The sequence below is a fragment of the Plectropomus leopardus genome, chromosome 17, assembly GCF_026936395.1.
Source record: "Plectropomus leopardus strain MGB_pleo_1.0 chromosome 17, ASM2693639v1, whole genome shotgun sequence".
Taxonomy (NCBI): Eukaryota; Metazoa; Chordata; class Actinopteri; order Perciformes; family Serranidae; genus Plectropomus; species Plectropomus leopardus.
The window spans coordinates 707,310-727,149 of NC_142192.1; the positions used below are offsets into that span (position 1 = coordinate 707,310).

Here is a 19,840-nt window from a genome sequence, read left to right on the forward strand (position 1 = left end):
AGCAGCCAGGATAGGAGCAAATTTATGAAAACCCAGATAGCAACGAATAGCTCTGTTTTGTACAGAATCTGAGGCTGCGCTTAACTTAAATCCCCAATCACCAGCAGCATAAATACAAATAGGATTGACAAAGGTATCATACAGCTGAGTGTACGTGGAGAATCCCAAATCTTTGCGTACTTTCAATTTATTGATAATGGACCCCAGGGCTCTGCTAGCTGAACCAGCTAGAAGTTTAAGTCCAGTTTCATAGGTCATAAACTCATCAAGAGGAAAACCTAAATATTTATAGTCTGATGTGTATTCTAAATTCATATTTCCAAATGTCATTCCTCGCCTGCTCCTGGGAATAATCTTTTTTCTGAAATGAAAAATTTGAGTTTTACTCTGATTTATTGATAACCGCCATTTACAGCACCAGTGTAGCTGCCCTCACAGTCATTTATTCAGTTTAAGTTCATTCAGAAATTCAAGTTAAAAAAATTAAGAATAATTTACATTTGATAAAGAATATTTTATAATGTTTGGACATTGTCGCTGAATTTAAAATATTGCGTGTTTGTCTGCATAGTGTTTACAGAGCGGAACCAATGTTTTGGGTATTGTAACACAGTCGGTTCTTTGACCTTTGTTACGCTCGCTGCCATGAGAGAGAGAGAGCACCCGGCAGGTTGAATCCACAATGAGGGAGGATTAAATTGTGCTTTGTATGCTGTCGGATGAAGATTAGTTTGAAGCGAAACTTGGTTACCCCCCTTTTTTTTGGAATTAACGCGGCAATGAGGTAATAAGTTATTTCTACTTTGTACTTATTCTTATGTGTTAATAAGCCGGCCAGTGTATTGGTTCACGCAATGATGGCGTAATAGCGCCTTTACGTTTTATTGAATGTAATTAATTATCTGCGAATTTACAAGCTCATAAGTCTGAAGTTGTTTAATGTGCAATATTTGTTTAATGGTTATTCTCTGTGAGAATGTGTGTATTGCATTGAAGTGAATTTTGATTTGTTAATTTTGCTTTCATCTAGTTCTTACGGCATATTTGATGGCATGGATGTGCTAATAAATGCCAGTGAAAAAAGAGCGACTTGTGTGCGTGATTAAGCCTGAAGGGGAGTAACAACCAGTTCTTTAAAATGTTTACCATCCTCTGCAGATCTTCCTCTGATTCAGCCAGCAGAGCAACATCATCGGCATACATCAAAATACTCACAGTCAACTCTTTCAAATGTATTCCTAACTGAGCATTCTTGATCTCAAGAGCCAGGTCGTTAATATAGAGGAAAAAAAGAGTAGGGGACAGAACATCACCTTGTTTAACCCCAAAGGGTGTTTTAAACCAGCCAGTCCTTTCATCATTCACTTGGATACAAGCAGCAGAGAAGCTATATTAAGATTTTAGAGCTTGGTAAAACTTGCCATCCACCCAAGCTTCTAACAGTTTTAATGAAAGTAAAGCTCTATTAACCCAGTCAAGTGCTTTTTTTAAAAAAATTAAACATACAAAGGTAGATTTGCTTTCTGAAATTCATGTCCTAATAATTGTTGTGATTGAATGAATAGTTAAGTGGTACTCTAGGATTATCCTTGGGTGATTTTGGAATCGGTATAATGATTGATTTACACCATAAGGAGGGAATAATACAATATTTAAAACAGAACTGAAATAAGAAATTGAGTATTTTTAAGAGGTGTGGAGATTTTAACACTTCAGTTGGGATTTCTTCCACACCTACCGCTTTCTTAACTGGAAACTGATGGATTTTCATCTGCTATTTGAACTCCATTTTTAAAGGTTAACAGCAACAGGGAATGGTCAGGAAGGCGACATCTCTCTCCTGTCAAGTTAGCACAAGTTGCAACATTTTGATCAAAAAGATCTGTTGCTGCTTGAGGAATTCAAGAAAAGATTCACCATGGCTATTGGAACACAAATCTAGGGCCACCCTCAGCGGGACATTGTCTGACTCTCCAATACAGTCCTCTTTACCAGCAATGCGGCTATTAAAATCGCCACAAACATAAATAGCATCGGCATCTAGAGGATAAACATGAAACAATAAACAACTGAAAAAACGTGTTGCAATCTCTACCCCTTGTAGATCCTTCTGGAGAAAAATAACATGAAAAAATCACAAAACTATATTCCAAAACCCGACGTTCAAACAAAAGTCCAATAATGCCGTCAATGGATTTCTCCACAACGTTAATCTTAAAGTGGTCAAAAAGTTCATTCCTAACAAAAAGTCTGACTCCACCAGAGCCTTATGGAGCATGGATGTGTCTGTTTCAATTATTCCCAAACCAGGAGTAGCCTGTTAGCTCAATAGCAAAATGCTTCTGAGCTTACCATTCGTAGAAGTCCAGCCATTTACATTCCAATGAGCAAGTGAAAGACAGGAAGTATCAGCTGTTACGGTTTGCGAAGTTGCTCCTCAGTGTCTCCAGGCTCCGGTGTTACCGGCGGCACTCCTGGTAACTGTTGCAGTAGGTGTTGCTGCCTCTGGTGTGCTTCGTTTAACAAGTCTCCCGTTTCCAGAGTCTCCCGTTTCCTGACACATATAACTCCATGGTTCCTTACAGTTGTGCTAGAGGCCAAGGCAATGCCATCTTAAGAAATTATATCCTTAGAAAAGGGTTTCTGGGGTGTTTGGGGCCAAGAACAATAACTTCAGATTTGTCTGAATTTAACATCAGGAAACTGCAGCTCATCCAGGCTTTTATGACCTGAAGGCATGCTTGTAGTCTAGATAACTGATCAGTTTCATCTGGCTTCACAGATAGATACAGTTGCGTATCATCCACATCATAATGGAAATTTACAGAGTGATTTCTAATGATGTTGCTTAGGGAAGACATATATAAAGTGAAAAGGATTGGTCCAAACACAGAACCTTGTGTTACTCCAAAGCAGACCTTAGTATGCATGGAGGATTGATCATTAATATGAACAAATGGAAACAACCTGATAAGTATGATTTAAACCAGCTTAGTGCCGTACCTTTGAGGCCAATTAAGTGTTTCAGTCTGTGCAGTAAGATTTGATGATCAGTGGTGTCAAATGTGGCACTGAGATCTAATAGGATTAATGCAGAGACCAGTCTTCTATCAGAGGCAATCAATAAGTCATTAGTCATTTTTACTAGTGCCGTCTCTGTACTATGATGATGATCAGTGTGTGTAACTGTAGCATGTGTGTGAACATTAGATGGTATGGGTGAAAAAACATCTGCATCAGACAGTAACATCAGTTCCACAAGGTACAATACATTACATCTTAACATGTAACTGCACTCTATTATAGCACTCTGTCTCTATACAGCAGGTGCCACCTGGAAGGGTTTTACATTTTTCCATAAAGCGTAGATGTGGTCAATGTGATGAGAAGGGATTTGTGGCTATATTTGTCTTCCTTTCTTGTACAAAACCTAGTTGGAAACAAGTGTATTTTATTAAAGGTAACTCTTCCCAGATTTGTGATTTTTAAATGTTGTACAATTTCAGTGTAAAAGGCACTTCAAGTTTTGCATTTTTCTTTTTTAAAAAACTATCAACAAATTCAGTAATTCTGTCCTGTATAATATTCTGAACAATGAAATGATGACCAGATCTGGGAACACATGCTACACGTTACTTGCTAGACACAGAACTTGTTCAAACAAAATGTCTACATTTGTGTTTATTCTGTGCAAGATGCTCCTTTATTATGTCCTCCTGTGATGGTAAAGTGAGGGTTTCACAATTAAGAAATTGAAATGTTAGCTTGCTTGTTTTCATCGAGAAAAAAAATATGTTGCCATGATGAAGACAACAGCACAGTAAAAATTAAGAGTCCATTCAGATATTTTTTAACAACCTCTCAGGTAGAAAAATATCATCTCTGCAGCCACACATGAACAATGTTATACAGATGATAACATATTATAAAAACCCCAATTATTTTATTTTCTGTATCATCACTCGCTATGATACTAATTGTGCAGAGATGGGGCCTCATTCACAAACAGTGCATATGCAAACAAATTAAGAACTGCCTCAGACGATACATACGCACAACTGATGAATGCCCAGCTGTCTTAGAAAATGTAAACACACACCGTCTTCTAGGCAAACAGAATTTTTTCAATGGAGAAATGCGAAGGTGGCAGTGTGCTGATTACAAAAGCCGGGCACATCCCTGTCAATTAAGAATGATTCTGACTCACTAACATTTGCATAGTGGTAGGGACAAAATCACACATATTATGAATAAGTGAATCAGTGAATGCAGCCCATTGTGATGTCTGTAAGACCTCTGTGGTGCCCCAGGTTAAATATACTTTGGGTCACACTCATACCTATCACTGTAAACACTGTGAGTTAGTGAACAAATAAACTGCAGCTAACATTTTCTACTAATGACATCAATACTGACAGCAAAAGTCTGAGTGAAAACTTTTAGTTCTGAGCTAATTCCTGAGTTTAGTTCCTGGAACTTTGAAAAATGACCGTGATCAGACACTTTCAAAGCCAAACATGCAAAAAGAAAAACCTTCTCAAACCATAAGGGATTATGTATTTAGGAACAGACTGTTCAAGAATACTAATGGTGTTTGCCATTCCTTAATACTTACCAGGATTGGGTTGCACTTACTATTCAGAAATCCATATCTAAGTTTGTTTATAACTACCACATATATTCAAGTAATTTACTACATCAGGTTCCACCATTAGAATTGCTGTCTTGTGTGGTATCTTGTTTGTCAATCGTTGGCAAGGATGCATCAGTACCATGCAATCAGAAGCAATCAACAGTGCAGCAGAAAGTTACTGCAGTATCATCAACTAAAACATAGGTTTACATAATGTGACTTAGTCGTAGTGATGTTGAGATTCCCAGATCTCATCAATTTGTTGTTGTGTAAAATGTTCTCATACTGTAACTGATAGAAATGATGGGCAGAAGCATGAAAATAAGACCCAAGTTAAACTTGATTTATTCTTTAAGATGTGTGCAGACATGATCCAGGTGACTCACTTGCTGCATGGTAAACACTGCTGTAATTAATTAATGTAATTAACTACATTAACCAGATGACCTTGTTAGTGTGTTGATGTGACAGTTGCAATAACTGCAATATTTTCTTGATCGGGTTATAAGCATGAAGGTCAAAGTTCAGACAGAGCATGATGATAGTTTCATGAGACAATTATCATCCTGTGCTTGTCTTCACTTCTCCATTGCTTCAGTTGCAATCAACCAGATGGTACGCTTTACCTCAAATTAACCTCTGTCATGTTTGAGTACACTTTCATTTGAAATCCCTTTCTCTGGATGGGTACACACTGCCCATTTGGTAGAAACATTGAAAAGTGAATAATATGCAGAAACTGTGTTGATGCTGAAGTCATGCTCAGTAGAAATGACTAAAACTATACAGTGGAATGCTCTCATACAAAATCATGAAGCACTGAGGAGATCTAAAACATGAACACAGAAAAAGAAGACAGAGGTGAGAATAAATAAAGAAAAGGTCATTTCAGTACACTGCTGTCACCTTGGTCCTGATAAAGCCCTGTTCTAGTGACACAAGCACTACAACAACAAGAACAACAACAAGAAAAACTAAAACAATCAAAAGATGAAAAGATCACCCAACAAATGATGAAGCCACAACTTTAAATAAGGTGAGAGGAGTAATTGCCCCCATGGTTTGATAAAATCAATCTTATTTATACATGAATTGAAAAAATACTTTTTCACATTGAGAGGGAAAATAAAATATTTACTGTACAAGAAATGACACCAAACTTGCACCAAAATCTGAGAGGGACCATTGAATCCCGATGTGTTCAGTCCCAAGAAAAATTACCCACAACCCCTTTGTTAATGCTGTTTGGAACACACTGTTAAAAACACTTGACCTCCAAGTTATTGATAACCAATTCTGATGGTAAGAAAAGCTGTAGAAAAATAAAGTACCAGTAATCTCCAGATTAAAAGACCAAATGCCCTTAAAAATTTTCTGAAACTCTCCAGATAAATTGGAGATCAATAAATCCGTAAATGCTGTACTTTATTTTCTTTTTCTCTTTAAAAAAGTTTTTTTTTTTCATCAGTCCAGTGGTTAATCTTTAGTGGAACAAGAGGGGATTGTGGGGAATACTGGAAGGGTTCTTAGGAATATTCTGACGACTCCGTCTCCTTCAGGCCAAACACATGAAGGTTCAGGTTCACTGAAGCTCATTCCCTCTGATGTGGTCGCATGGTTCATGTCAGTTGTTTGTGATGGCTGGGGGGGCTGCGGAAAAATGGTGTAATGAGACACAGGTGGGAAAGGGGGAGTGGGGGTTGCTGAAAGGTCTAAGGTGTGGTTAAAGGGTTGGCAGATAGAGAGAGAGACAGTTGGAGAGACAAAGGAAGGAAGAGACATTTTAAGTGGATTTGAAGTCAAACCTCATAATTAAATGTTACATATAAAGAGGAAATTGAGGCAGGAAATGATAACATCAATATCATTATATTTAATCATTTAAATTTTATTTAAATGATTAAATAAAATCAGGTGTTTACTTCATAGTGAGTCTCAAATAGTAGTTTGGGATGTGACCAGCACTCACAACAAATAACGGTAAGGTAAAAAATTATAGCCACAGTGTTGTTCACACGGTTAATTCAGTATAATAGATATTTGCACAGAACCAATCCAAAAACATCAAAAGAAACATATCACTGCTCTTCTGAGAACACTTCAGATTTTACTATAAATATTGTTTCTCTTCACTATATATCCCCAATTGCTTCCACTTTCATTCCTGGACCTCGCTGACTTACATGAATGTCTGCCTTACAGCCATACAAAATAACAGTAATAATAATATTAATAATAATAATAATAGTAATAATAACAATAATTATTATTATTTTATTAATATTTTTATAAGTAGAAGAGATTGAAAAAATGTATTGATTGAAAGCTGTATTTCTGTCAGAGATTAGTTGTTTTTTGTTTTATTAGTAGAGTGGTGAATATGATCTGATTTTGGTGTGGTGCTGATGGAATGTGAGCTGTCAAAATGCAACAACTGATCAGTTCAACAGAAGGGCACACACACTTTGAAGATGATATAGCCGTAAAACAGAGGGAAATGTTTAAACCCTCAACAGAGATGAATCAGTCATTGTCTAACACTGCTGCTTTTTACACAGCTCCTCTCTCTCAAGTTGAGAAGTTGGCGCTACAGTTCATTTCAGATGTATTTTTTTCTGATTGTAAATTTGCACTTGTCAGTCTATTTAAATCTAACATCAAAGTTTGTTGGGAGAGGCAGTTTGATGGATGATTAAACGGTAGTGGAGAGCTACACTCTGGGCATAAAAATGGTAAAATGATAAATGGACTATACTTGTATAGTGCTTATCTAGTCTTATTGACCACTCAAAGCACTTTAACACTACATGTCACATTCACCCATTCACACACACATACACACACTGGTGGCTGAGGCTACCATACAAAGTGCCACCTGCTACTCAGTAATCATTCACACACACTCACACTCACAGTCCGATGACGCGGCATCGGGAGCAATTTGGGTTCAGTATCTTTCCCAAGGATACTTCGACATGTTGCCCAGAGGAGCTGGGGATCGAACCGCTGACCTTATAGGACGACCCACTCCACCTCTGAGCCACAACCACTTTTTGTACGTTTCATATGTATCATATCAGTAGTTTAGAGACATATCTGAAGGCGGATGGGTGAAAGTTGGGATTTCTGGGCAAATTACAACTGCTGAGCTGCAGAACTCTGTTTGCAGCCAATGAACAACAAACTAGTTGCTTTTACCGAGACATTGCAGCATTTCCAGCTGGGATTTTAAGCCGAGATACAATCTTTTTCTAACCATAACCAAGTGGTTTTTGTGTCTAAACTGAACCACATATTAATCACAGCAATGTTGAATTATATAAAAACCTAAAATGTCAATGTATTGCCTCCATGCTTCAATCAACAGGAGCAGACAAGAACACCAAGTGAGACTGAAATCATGGATTAACCTGTGAATCTTAAGTCCGGCCAAGACACACATTAACAACACACTGCTAACAGGTTCTTTTCTTATTCTTTTAAACATTATATCTGTCATTTTGCAGCATTTTCTGGTTTAAATGTGCTCCCTCTTAACTTGACTTTTTCTCTCCTGTATGGCTCTACTCTGACTCCACCTTGCTGTCCTGTGGTGTATTTGCTTTGATTAAATGGTTCCATTTAACATTTTTAACACTGCCTGACCCTACAGGTTGCACAGCTGGCCTCTGCTCTTTTTCTCCCGTGCGCACCGAAGGATTAACTCTAATCTTATTATTACTTCTCCTTCTTTTTTTTTTTCCTAATAATATTTTTTTTATTAGTTTTTCCTTAGTTTTTGACAAGAAAAGACATAACACACATACACCATTTATACATACAAAAACAGATCTACAAATAAAAAAAATCATAACATCAGACAAAGTACGATACAAAGTACAATAGACAATAAACAAAAGGTTATTGTCCCGCCCCCATTGTCCCTCCCCCCATTGGTGCTTGATAGAAGAGGAGGCAGTGGATAACAAATGAGTAACCTTCAGGATTGTTTTCAATTGTACATGTGACAAAAAGTCAACATCTTTTAAACCAAAATTATTTTTTACTTGTCAAAGGGAACTATATCACCATCCTTCACTATCTGCCTTTGTTGGCTTATACCTTGACTTTACCATGTTTTGTTTCTTAGTGTTTTACCACCAGCTGTCAGTAGGGGGTTATTCCATATGGGGCATGATGATAAAGACACTCCCTCAAAGAATAAATGCTTTTGAAAGGATTTTACTACCTCAAGGGAAAACCGAATTAAAGGGTTGCCAATTTTTGGAATTTGTTTTAGGGTGAAACCATAAAGCTGATAAAGAGACAGACTTATTATGTTGAGACAAAATGCTTTCATCAGTCCATTTCCAGCTGCCTTTCCCACTCGTGCCTGTGTAGGCCAATAACAAATGGAATTTGGCATTAAAAGCAAGGTAATAAGAATAAACATCGGCAACTCCCGATCCACCACATTTCCTTTGTCTAAGCGATCTTTTAAAGCTGATTCTGGGTCTCCTATTACTCCAGAGGAAACCTGTGAATAGTTTGTTAATTTCTTTGAACCACTAAGGTGGGAATTTAAATGGTATAGCTGATATAAGAAAAACTAATCTAGGCAAAATATTCATCTTAATCATTTCTACTCTGCCCCATAATAAAATTAGTAAACCTGGCCATCTCTTGATATCATCCCTAATCAGTTTAAGGAGGTGAGGACCGTTTAAATCAAAAATCTAATTTATGGGAGTCCTAATGTTTATTCCCAGATATTTAACAACTTGTGGTTTCCACTGAAAAGGGGCAGAGCCAATATGTGATGAGTAAGTCAGGTGGTTTAGTGGAATGGCTTCACAGCGAGGACCCTCTTGAAATCCTTGGAATTATTACCATTATTATTATTATTGTTATTCCTTGAAATGAATTTTCTTTTAGAGGGCTTTAACATGCATGGAAACTCATGAAACTTTGTAGTTTATAACTCTGAGGGACATGGTCCAATCTTCACCAACCTTCACATGTTGGATGACAGTCCCAACCTAAACATATCTACATGACAAGCATTACCAAGTCTTATAGCGCTCCCTACTGGCCACAGGAAATTACATGAAAACGATGTGTTCTTCTTTGATGTATATCTCCTACAGATTCCACCCAATTGACTTCAAATGTGATTTCTAAGACCTTAAGACCTGTAAACACAACAACTGATTTAAAAAATAGAGTTTTTGTCACACTATGTGGGCGTGGTTTGGTTTCCAACTTTGATGTCTCACTATGACACAGGATGTTGTTGTAACTCAGCCAAACATCATCCAATCTGCCCCAAACTTCTCATGCTTGATAAGAGTCCCAGCCTGAACATATCTGCATGGCTCAATTGAGTTATTGTCATAGCGCCACCGACTGGAGACAGGGAGTTATATTTTTTATATTTTTATGTGCACCTCCTTACAGGTTGACAATATTCAGCTCAAACTTGTTAAGAAAAGTGTTGAGACCTTGACGATGCCCATTTGTGATTTCAGAGCCTTTTCATAAACATCGTTGCCATGGCAACATGGTCTTCATTGTCAAACAGGAAGTTGTTGTAACTTTACTTTGCATCAACCGATTTGCCCCAAATTTTATAGGTGTGATGAAGGTGCAGTCCTGAACACATGAACATGTCAATTAAGCATGATAATCACAGTGCCACCAACTGGAAAAAGAAAGTAAGCCTCTTAACACAACTATATTTTGATTTACATGACATTTACATGGTTTGGTGTACAAATTATGTAGATCAAGATGACTTACATCTTGTGTGATTTCTAGCTCCACCTAGTGGCCACAGGAAGTATAACTACACATGAAATATCTAACATCAAAAACTTTTTCATCATACCATGTGGGTGTGGCTATGTTTACAACTTCGATGTTTTGCCTTGAAACAGGAAGTTGTAGTAACTGAGTCAGACATTGTCCAATCTGCTCCAAAGTTCTCAGGCTTGATGAGAGTACCAACCTGATCACATCTGCTTGATTCATTTGACTTACCGGCATACTGCCATCTACTGGAAACAGGACGTCACATGATTTTTAGGTGCATTCCCTTATAGATTGACCAAATTCAGTTCAAACCTGGTAACAAAAGCTGATTAAAGACCTCCATGATGCCTCTTTTTGAAGATCATATGTTTTTGATGAACGTTGTTGCCGTGGCAATGCAGTATTTGCCAATAAACAGGAAGCTGCCCTAACTTCAGTTTGCATAAACCAATTAGCCCCAAATTTTTTAGGGGTGTTATCCCAACATGATATACACCAGGATGACTTAGATTTTGTGTTATCTCCATGGCCACCTAGTGGTTTTAGGAAGTACTTCACCGTGTGAAATATCTCACTCAATGGTCCAAACTTTCTGCATGCATTTTCTAACATTTACTACAATTAAAGATAGGGGGCAGTTACCCCAAGGTGAGGGGGGTGCGAGGGCCCATTTATCGCTGCTGGCAGCTTTAATTATTGTTAGGGCCCTAGCACCGAACGGTGGGAGGATTCTATTGAAACTGAAGGAATTATTATTATTATTATTATTATTATTATTATTATTATTATTATTATTATTCTGTCAAATGAATTGCCTTTTTGAGGGCAAATACATATTCAGGAATTCTTATTAGGGCCCGAGCACTGAACAGTGAGAGGACACTCTTGAAACTGGAGAAATTCGTATTAGGGCCTGAGCACCAAACGGTGTGAGGATCCTTTTGAAAACTGAAGGAATTCTTATTAGGGCCCAAGCACCGAATAGTGCGAGGACCCCCTTGAAAACTGAAGGAGTTATTTTTAGGGCCCAAGCACCAAACGGTGGGAGGACCCTCTTGAAACTGAAGGAATTCTTATTATTTGGGCTCGAGCACCGAACGGTGTGAGGACTCTACTGAAACTGAAGGAATTCTTCCTATTATTATTATTATTATTATTAGTATTATTAGGGCCCGAGCCCCGAACAGTACGAATAATTATTCGGTATAAATATTAATATTCATATTAATATTGATATTAATATTCTCTCAAATGAATTGCCTTTTTGAGGGCTTTAACATATTCAGAAACTCATGAAACTTTGCAGACTGGTAAAAAATTTTATAAATTTAATGATATCATACATAGGTGGGAGGAAATGTATTAGTGGCGCCCCCTACAGATTTCCAACGAATCAGCCCCACTTTTTATCAGCAGCACTTTTTACCGTGAGCTGTAAAACTTTGGAGGCTTGTGTAAAACCCCAAGACCTACAAAAAAGTCTCTTGGGGCCATACCGTAAAATCAACAGGAAGTCCTCCATTTTGACTTGAAGTTGTAATTTTGGTGTATTTTTGGTCATTTTCAGAGGTTGTAATTTTTAGAACCTGTCCTAGAGCTTTCATCAGACTTCAAATGTTATGGCTACCTTCATAAAACCTTTGAAACCAAAAGTTATCAAATTCATGAGCTTTCATCACACCGTGTGACCCTGAGGCATCTAATTTGCATGTTCTGCTATGAACCAGGAAGTAAATAGTAAATGGTATATAACTCTGCTGTGAATGGTCCAATCTGCCCCAAACTCCACATGTTTAATAGGAGTCACGCCCTGAACACATCTATACGACAATTTTAAGTGATAATAAGAGCGCCACCTATTGGCACAGAAAAGGCAAAGATTTACACAAAGACATCCTGCTCCTAGCAGGCTGACTCAATTGATCTGAAAATGGTTTTAAAAAATCCTTAAGAAGTTGATGATGCTTGAAAATGAATATTGTGAGTTTTCATTGAAAGGCGTTACTGTAGTTGGGTGGACAATTTCCATGTTTCGACATGACATCAAAAATGATTGTAACTTGGCCTCAGATGGTCAGATCTTTACAAAATTTCACAGATTTGATGTCCAGGCCTGTAGACATCTGTAGTGCAATTTTGAATCTTACTCATAGCGCCACCTATTGGTAGCAGGAAGTTACTTTTTTTACTCTTTGATTTTTCCCTTGTAGCAGGTTAACTCAATTAACCTCATATTCAATTAGAATACTGTAAAGATTAGTAAAGTTACACATTATTCGCCATAAAACTGGAAGCACTTTGTGAGGGGCAAAGCATGCACCAAAACCCACCAAACTTAGCACACACATCAGAAGTCCTAAAATGTGATATGTGATGTAATTCTTTTTGCACTGTGCCAAAATGGCTCTGTAGCACCCCCTACAGATTTCAACGAAGCAGCCCCTGTGGTACATTACACCTAGAGCTGCAAAACCTGGGAGGCGTGTGTAACAGCCCAAGACCTACAAAAAAGCTTCTTGGACCCATACCCTAAACCCAACAGGAAGTTGGCCATTTTGAATTGAATGTGCAATTTTGGCGTATTTTGGCCATTTTCAGGGGTCACAATTTTCCGATCTTCTCCTACAGATTTCATCCGATTGACTTCAAAATCTAAACATCCTCTCAGAAGGCCCTGGACATCAAAAGTTATTACATTTGTGAGTTTTCGTCACACCATGTGGCCATTACTGGGCAAAACATTTCCATTTCTTGCCATTAACCAGGAAGTAGTTTATAAGTGAGGGACATGGTCCAATCTGCACCAAACTTCACATGTTTGATGACAGTCTTGCCCTGAACACATCTACATGACAAGTGTTACCATTATTTATAGCGCCCCCTACTGGCAACAAGAAATGTCACGGAAATTACATGCTTTTTTCTTTGATGGACTGCTCCTACAGATTTTATCCAATTGACTTCAAATCTGGTGACAAAACCTTTAAGACCTTAACTCATTGAAAGCCAGCCCTATTTCATAATAGAAAGTGGCTTGTGCCAGCTTTTCTGGCCATTTGGAGTCATCTTTCAAGACCCACAGAATATTTTACACACACACACACACACATATATATATATATATATATATATATATATATATATATGTATATACATGCTTTCTTCTTTAATGGACTGCTCCTAGAGATTTTATCCGATTGACTTCCTTCCCTCTGAAGTATAGATTTACCATGAACGGTATTGCCATGGAGACCCAGTGGTTGCCGCCAAAGAGGAAGTTGTTGTAACTTCACTTTGCATCAACCGATTGGCCCCAGATTTCACAGTTGTGGTCAGGCTGCAGCCCTTATCACATCAACAAGTCATTCAAGTCATTGAACTATGATACTAACTGAGCCATCTACTGTCAACAGGAAGGACGCCTCGCCTTGATCAAGGTGTATCAATAAGGAGATGACTGCCTTTATACGCATAGCAAGGATTTTAGCAAATAGCTTATAATCATTATTTAACAAACTAATAGGGCGTAAATTAGTCCAATTGGAATGATCTTGACCAGGTTTGGGCAGCAAAGAAATAGTGGCTTGGCACATATTCAATGGCATGGATTGACTAGTTGCTCATAAATGACTCTAGCAGAACTGTCATCACGTATAAATGGTATTGACTGACGATTTTGCAGTTTTCGTAACTTTGAGGCTAACATTTTGCCTGCTTTATCTCCATTTTCAAAGTACTTACGGCAGAGTTTGAGCAGTGCAAATGCTGTCTCCTCGTGTATAATTGAATTTGGTTCTGCCTTGCAAATCATCAATGCATGTTTGAGTTTCAAATCATTAGGGAACTGCATATGTTGTGATTCTGATTTCTTCAGCTCTAATAATAACTTGCTTCTTCATCATTATATCATTTCTTTTTGGCCGTGGCATAACATATTATCCGACCTATGCAGGTTGCTTTGAATGCTTCCCATACTGTTCGTATAGAGGGTACTGACCTAATATTTATATAATCATTTATCTATTCTCTATTCTAGTATTTTATTAGTATTAGTATTTTACTGTCAATCACATTCTCTACCATAGATTGTGATTACAGTACATAGTCAATTCGAGAGAATAATTATGAGCATGTCAATAAAAAGTGTATTCTCGGGCAATATGATTTACAACTCGTCATATGTCAGTCATTGCCAAAGATTCCCCTCATTAAATGCATACTTCTCCTACTTTTGCTTTAGCAGATGTTTGTTGGCTGTCCTCATCACCATGCTTGCCTGGTTGGTCAGACAGCATCGAGGGTTTCAGCCCTTCTCTGCACCCACACGTGGGGCTGCTGTGTTTACATACCAGCCTGTCAGCCGGATAAATGGCTCCCAGCCTGGACCTTTAAAATCACATAAACATGGCCACGATAACGCCACATGAGCAGCATTATGAACAAAGCTCATGCAGAGCAGGGAAACTTGTTTCATGTTGAAACACACTTGAGCAAAGTTACCAGACAGATTTTTTAAGAAAGTGGGGGTGCCCAAACGTGCACTGCAGTTTTCATGAATGTGAAACATTAACCTGTGTGTACGGCCTCCATTTCACCAACACAGTAGCTCTTTCAGCAGTCAGCTCCTGGATGGAGCCTGGTACTGAACCTCCACCACACAGCACACAGCTGACAGGCCAGCAGCTGGACTTCTGTAAGATCACTCATCTCATAAATAATGTAATAATCTGTATTCCAGTTGGTTCAGCTCTGCCAGACAAAACGTTTTTCAACTTAAAATATTACTTTAAAATCATGACACAATAATCTTAAGTGTAGTTAACACTAACACATTAGGAAGTATCAGAGCTGGGGACCAAGCATGAAGCTGCAGCTCGGAGCAGAGCAGGTGGATAGACTGGAAATGTTCAAACTGAGCTTAATGCAGCCAGAGCAGCCTGACACTCTCTAAACGTCCTGACAAACCATGTGGCTCCTGTTGGCTAAAGTCTGTTTGTGCTTTATATTCATGCTTGATCTTCAGAGAGGCGGTGAACTTAAAATAAAAAGACACTAAAACTGTGACTCCAGCCAGCTGCATCTGCTTGATAAACACAGCAGCGTTTGGGCAGAATGTGTCACATCTGGTGCAAAAGCCTCAGTGAATGTGGCCCTATATGCTTTGTGGCTTTCTCCAAGTAACAGGATATAGCCAGCAATACAGGATTTAATTTCAAACCTTAGAAGCAGAGGGCAGACCAGGCTTTCTCTACTGGTCAAATACCTACTTAGAACTACCTTTGAGTGCAGACAGCAGTGAAGCCCTCAGCTGTGCCTGCTATAGTTCAGGTTTTGTTTGGATTTTTTCAAACCAAAAGGCGTGGTGTTTGGGTGTGTGTGTGTGTGTGGGGGGGGGGTTTCCCAGTCCTTGTTAATCACCTCTGCATTACCTTTAGGCCTCTAGCTCTGGTGTTTAAACATCCAGTGTGTGGGAGCTTTTATCGGCAGAAATGAGATTTTTTTTTTTATAATCAACAGTGTTCTTGCTACCTCAGAATGAGCCTTTTTTTTATCTACATACGGGGAGGGTCCTTGACTACAAAGTTTGCCATGTTGTTTCTACAGTAGTCCAGAATGGACAAACCAAACACTGGTTCTGGATTGGACCACTTGTGTTTTCATGGTTTGGCTTCAGCCACTGTACCTCTCCTAAACGTTTGCCAAGCAGAAGAAGTTTCAGTTCTGCAACCTGCAGCTTGAGATAGCACTGACTGCGTTAGTTTGTGTCTTCTTCGTCAGATCCAGCTGTATGCAGCTATCATTGATGTTGACAACAATGAGGTCTTTTCAGATTTCCCTGATCTGTCAACACTATGCCATCTTCTCTTACATGTTTTTAATGTCCTTACACTTAGAGCTTCCATCCAACATCAGTTTAGTGTGGACAGGCTCATATAGACAGATACCCTGAACTTTTTAAATAATGGCAGACTTTGAGATAACAAATATCATATTGTTGTCTACAGATTCAGTAGAATATAGTATCGTGATGACATCTGGTGATTATACCCTTGCTTATCACCCACATATGGTCTGCTCTTGTCCAACATTGTCCAACTATGCTAGTTTTTGCAGCTCAGCTGGCCAAGCTTCTTACAGTTTTCTAAATAATGCTCTTTTCTCATCATCCTTGACCTAAGGTCTCATCACATGAACTTTTCATGCAAAGGAATTATAATCTTAACCTATTCTGCATGAAAAGAAGAGATTTCTTGATGTATCAAGAGTGTGAGTCGGAGCAGAGAATGGCTGGTGAAGGACAGCTGATGGCAGCTTCAGAATGGACACTCACCTTCCAAAGGATCAGTGTGTGTTACTCTGGGCTGATCTCTGTCTCCTGGTGCACAACCACTTTGGTAACAGACATGTCTGGGTGCTGCTCCTTTGCCTCTTTAATAGCCTGAGCCAAAGCCTGAGAGAAGGAGGGACAGCAACCCAGACTTGTTAAGATGAGCATGATGAATGAGTTTAATGAGACTTGCATGGAAAACACGTTTACTTGTAATGAACACAATTGCTCCATGAGGCAAAATAACACTACAAATAATTCCAGCATCACATAGCAGGTAGATGTGCATTTTAACAGAAATCTGTGGCAATGTGAAGCAACACATAATGGAAGCACCTGCTTCCTGCAGAGGAACACAGGAACATCATTTCTTATTAAACATTATTATTATTACATCATTTAGAGTCAACAGTGAAGCATGAAATAATAGTTCCTCTTCAGTCTGTTCACCTTGTCATGATCAATTTCAGTGTCTCCAGTGATGACGATTCTCTTCTCTATACGAGTCTCAGAGATCCCTCCTTTCACCGTCTACAACAGAAACATGAGACATGCTGAGATATACGCTAGGAGAAGCATGCAAAAACAAAATCCATCTTTATTATCCCTCTGAATTTTGAATTACAACAGAATGGACATAAGCAGTGAAGCCTGACATGACTGATGATGCTGTTAGACCAGTGCGGCGTCCCTCCCTGAGAGAAGGTCAGCATTCAGGTGGATCAAGCTCAGTGTTGGAGGATGATGCAAAGTATCATGAATGTATGCTAAATAAATGTTATTGTTTAAATAATGTCTAAACCTTTTGAAACCTCAATCGACATCAAACTAATTTTCCTGTGTTCAGATGCCTTTAATAAGTATTTAAACCATTGAAACCTGAGCAAATGGGTTTGATTTCTTTCCAAAACATGGGAAAAACGAATCTGGCATGAAATGTCTTGCAATTTGTGATTTTGATTTTTTTTTTTTTTTTTTTTTTAAGCTAGGGACACATTTTTAAAACTAAATTATATTTATACTGACTTTTTCCCATGGCATAAAAAGGAACAGATATTGATTAACCAAACATGTTTCACTGTGTTCCAAACTTTATGAATGATGGTTTCTTAGTTGTAGCCAACTTGATGGATGTGTTGGTGTGTTTTGTTTTGTTTTTTTCGAAAGATTATTTTTGGGGGCTTTTTTATGTCTTTATTGCATCGGACAGGTAAAGTGTGAAAGGGGGAAAGAGAGGGGATGACATGCAGCAAAGGGCAAAGGCTGGAATCAAACCCGCAGCCGCTGCGGACTTAGCCTCCATACATGAGGCACCTGCTCTATCCACTGAGCCACCAGGTGCTCCTGTGTTGGTGTGTTGATGTGTGTTTGTATCTGTTTGAATTGTCTGTTGTAATGTAATGTTCTTAGTGTGTGTGATAATTGCTTTTAGTGTTAGGTATTTGTTGTGTTTTTTACCTGCCCAGGGACTGCAGATGTAAACTAGCTAATAGCTAAATCTGGCGTGAATCATCTCTTCTTATTTTGAGATTAATGTTTTTATGCATGGTCCTTGCTTAATAAAGACCTGGAAAAAATACTTATTGTAATTACATATTTTAAATTATGTTAGAGAGTAATTACAATTTTTAAAGATTTTTTTTTCTTGTTTTTTTTGTTTGCTTTTTTACCTTTCCCTTATTTCTTTCTCTTTTGTTTTGTTTTGTTTTTGAGGTAATTTTCAGGTAATTTCTTTGCACTTTTTACTTGCTCATTTTTAGGTCATTTCTTTTTCAGTTGCACATTGCCTTCTTCCCACGTTTTCAAAGAAATTAAGCCTATTTTCCTAGGTTTCAAAGGGTTAATGAGGAATTTCAGTATGTACATGCATTAACATAAGAGCAAAGAGCTGGAGTGGCAGAATGTTACAGTGATACATGGTATATCTTTGCTGGTTGGACCAGATTAAAGTGGCGACATCAGCAGGCTGCTGTTCATTAGGCCTAAGATATCCTCCAATGTTGTTCTGTTTTGGGACACATCTGATGTTCATGTATGAAATGCCACAGTGGAAAGGAGAGCTGGTGAAGAGGGGAGGGTGATACGCTGCTGAGAATCAGGAACATTCTTGTTAGGATGGATAATTAATGATAACTGTCATCCCTGGATTGTGTTTAGTTACTGAATGCGTCTCTGTTAATGTAAAGGAAGTGAAACTATACTAAGCTCTGTGTACATGGTAGTTAACATGAGGAGATGATGGAAGAAGGCCAGTCCAGACAGTCAGTGCTGCAGGGAGCAGGGCTCAAGTCGGGCATCAGGCTTGACTGTGGCCTTTAGGTAGGAGCTGCTGCAGCCTTCAGGCTTGTTGCTAATGAAATCCCTCAGACCTGACAGTGTGGGCTGATAATGATGCTCTGAAGCTGAAGCTAGAAGATTGAAAGTAACCTCAGTTCCAGTAATGCCTTGTGGGCGATGTAAAAAGAAAGTATAATTAATTAAATATAATTTAAAAATATTTTTCTCAGCACCAGCATCTTTTTTTTTCTCATTTCTACTCTTTTTTTATAGATGTTCCCTATACAAGGAGAGAGTGTATGTGGCAGGTGTCAGAGTGCTCCACCTTTTTTGGGCCATGTCTGGTGCTTCGAGTTGAAAATCACTGAACTTTTCAGAAAGGCGCTGGTGATGTCAATGCTGTTTTTTAGGCTACAGTCACAGCACAGACAGAGAAGCTGTCTGTGGGAACAGATCAGCCAGCGGACACTGGATGCTGCTGGTGTGTGACAGGAGGAAGAAGTTGAGTTGGCCGGAGCACAGAGTCAACTATGAACTAAATACAACTTAGAATGTGATGATTTTCAGCCAAGTTCTGGAGCTTTTTTTATGAATTTAAATTGGATTTTTTGACATTTATTCACTATAGATATTAGAGTGCAATACACACTGTGTGTAAAAATATGTGCAGTGTATCCTGACCCCAAAGAATTTTGAAGATTTTTGGATGTACCTGCCTCCATGAGCTGGTGCTGCTGCAGTAACGACTGACTGTGTTGATGAAGGGGCCCAATCAGCTGACTTCCACCAACATGCACCTGTTCCTTCTGACA

The 19,840-nt window shown here is 38.5% G+C and overlaps 1 protein-coding gene across 14 annotated transcripts in view; it reads right to left on the bottom strand.

The window, feature by feature from the left end:
- Nucleotides 1-4,961: 4,961 nt before the first annotated feature.
- The window catches only part of LOC121957960 (protein 4.1), a 147,114-nt gene continuing 132,235 nt past the window's right edge, over nt 4,962-19,840 (bottom strand). For 13 of the 14 annotated variants that reach the window (XM_088090386.1, XM_088090385.1, XM_088090387.1 and 10 more), the window contains 3 exons: nt 17,202-17,282; nt 16,755-16,874; nt 4,962-6,345 (listed from right to left, as the gene is read on the bottom strand). In XM_088090386.1, coding sequence (XP_087946512.1) covers nt 16,776-16,874; nt 17,202-17,282 — 180 coding nt within the window. In that variant the 3' untranslated portion in view covers nt 4,962-6,345; nt 16,755-16,775. The remainder of the gene's footprint in view (nt 6,346-16,754; nt 16,875-17,201; nt 17,283-19,840) is intronic. The other variant, XM_088090389.1, reaches the window with a different exon arrangement.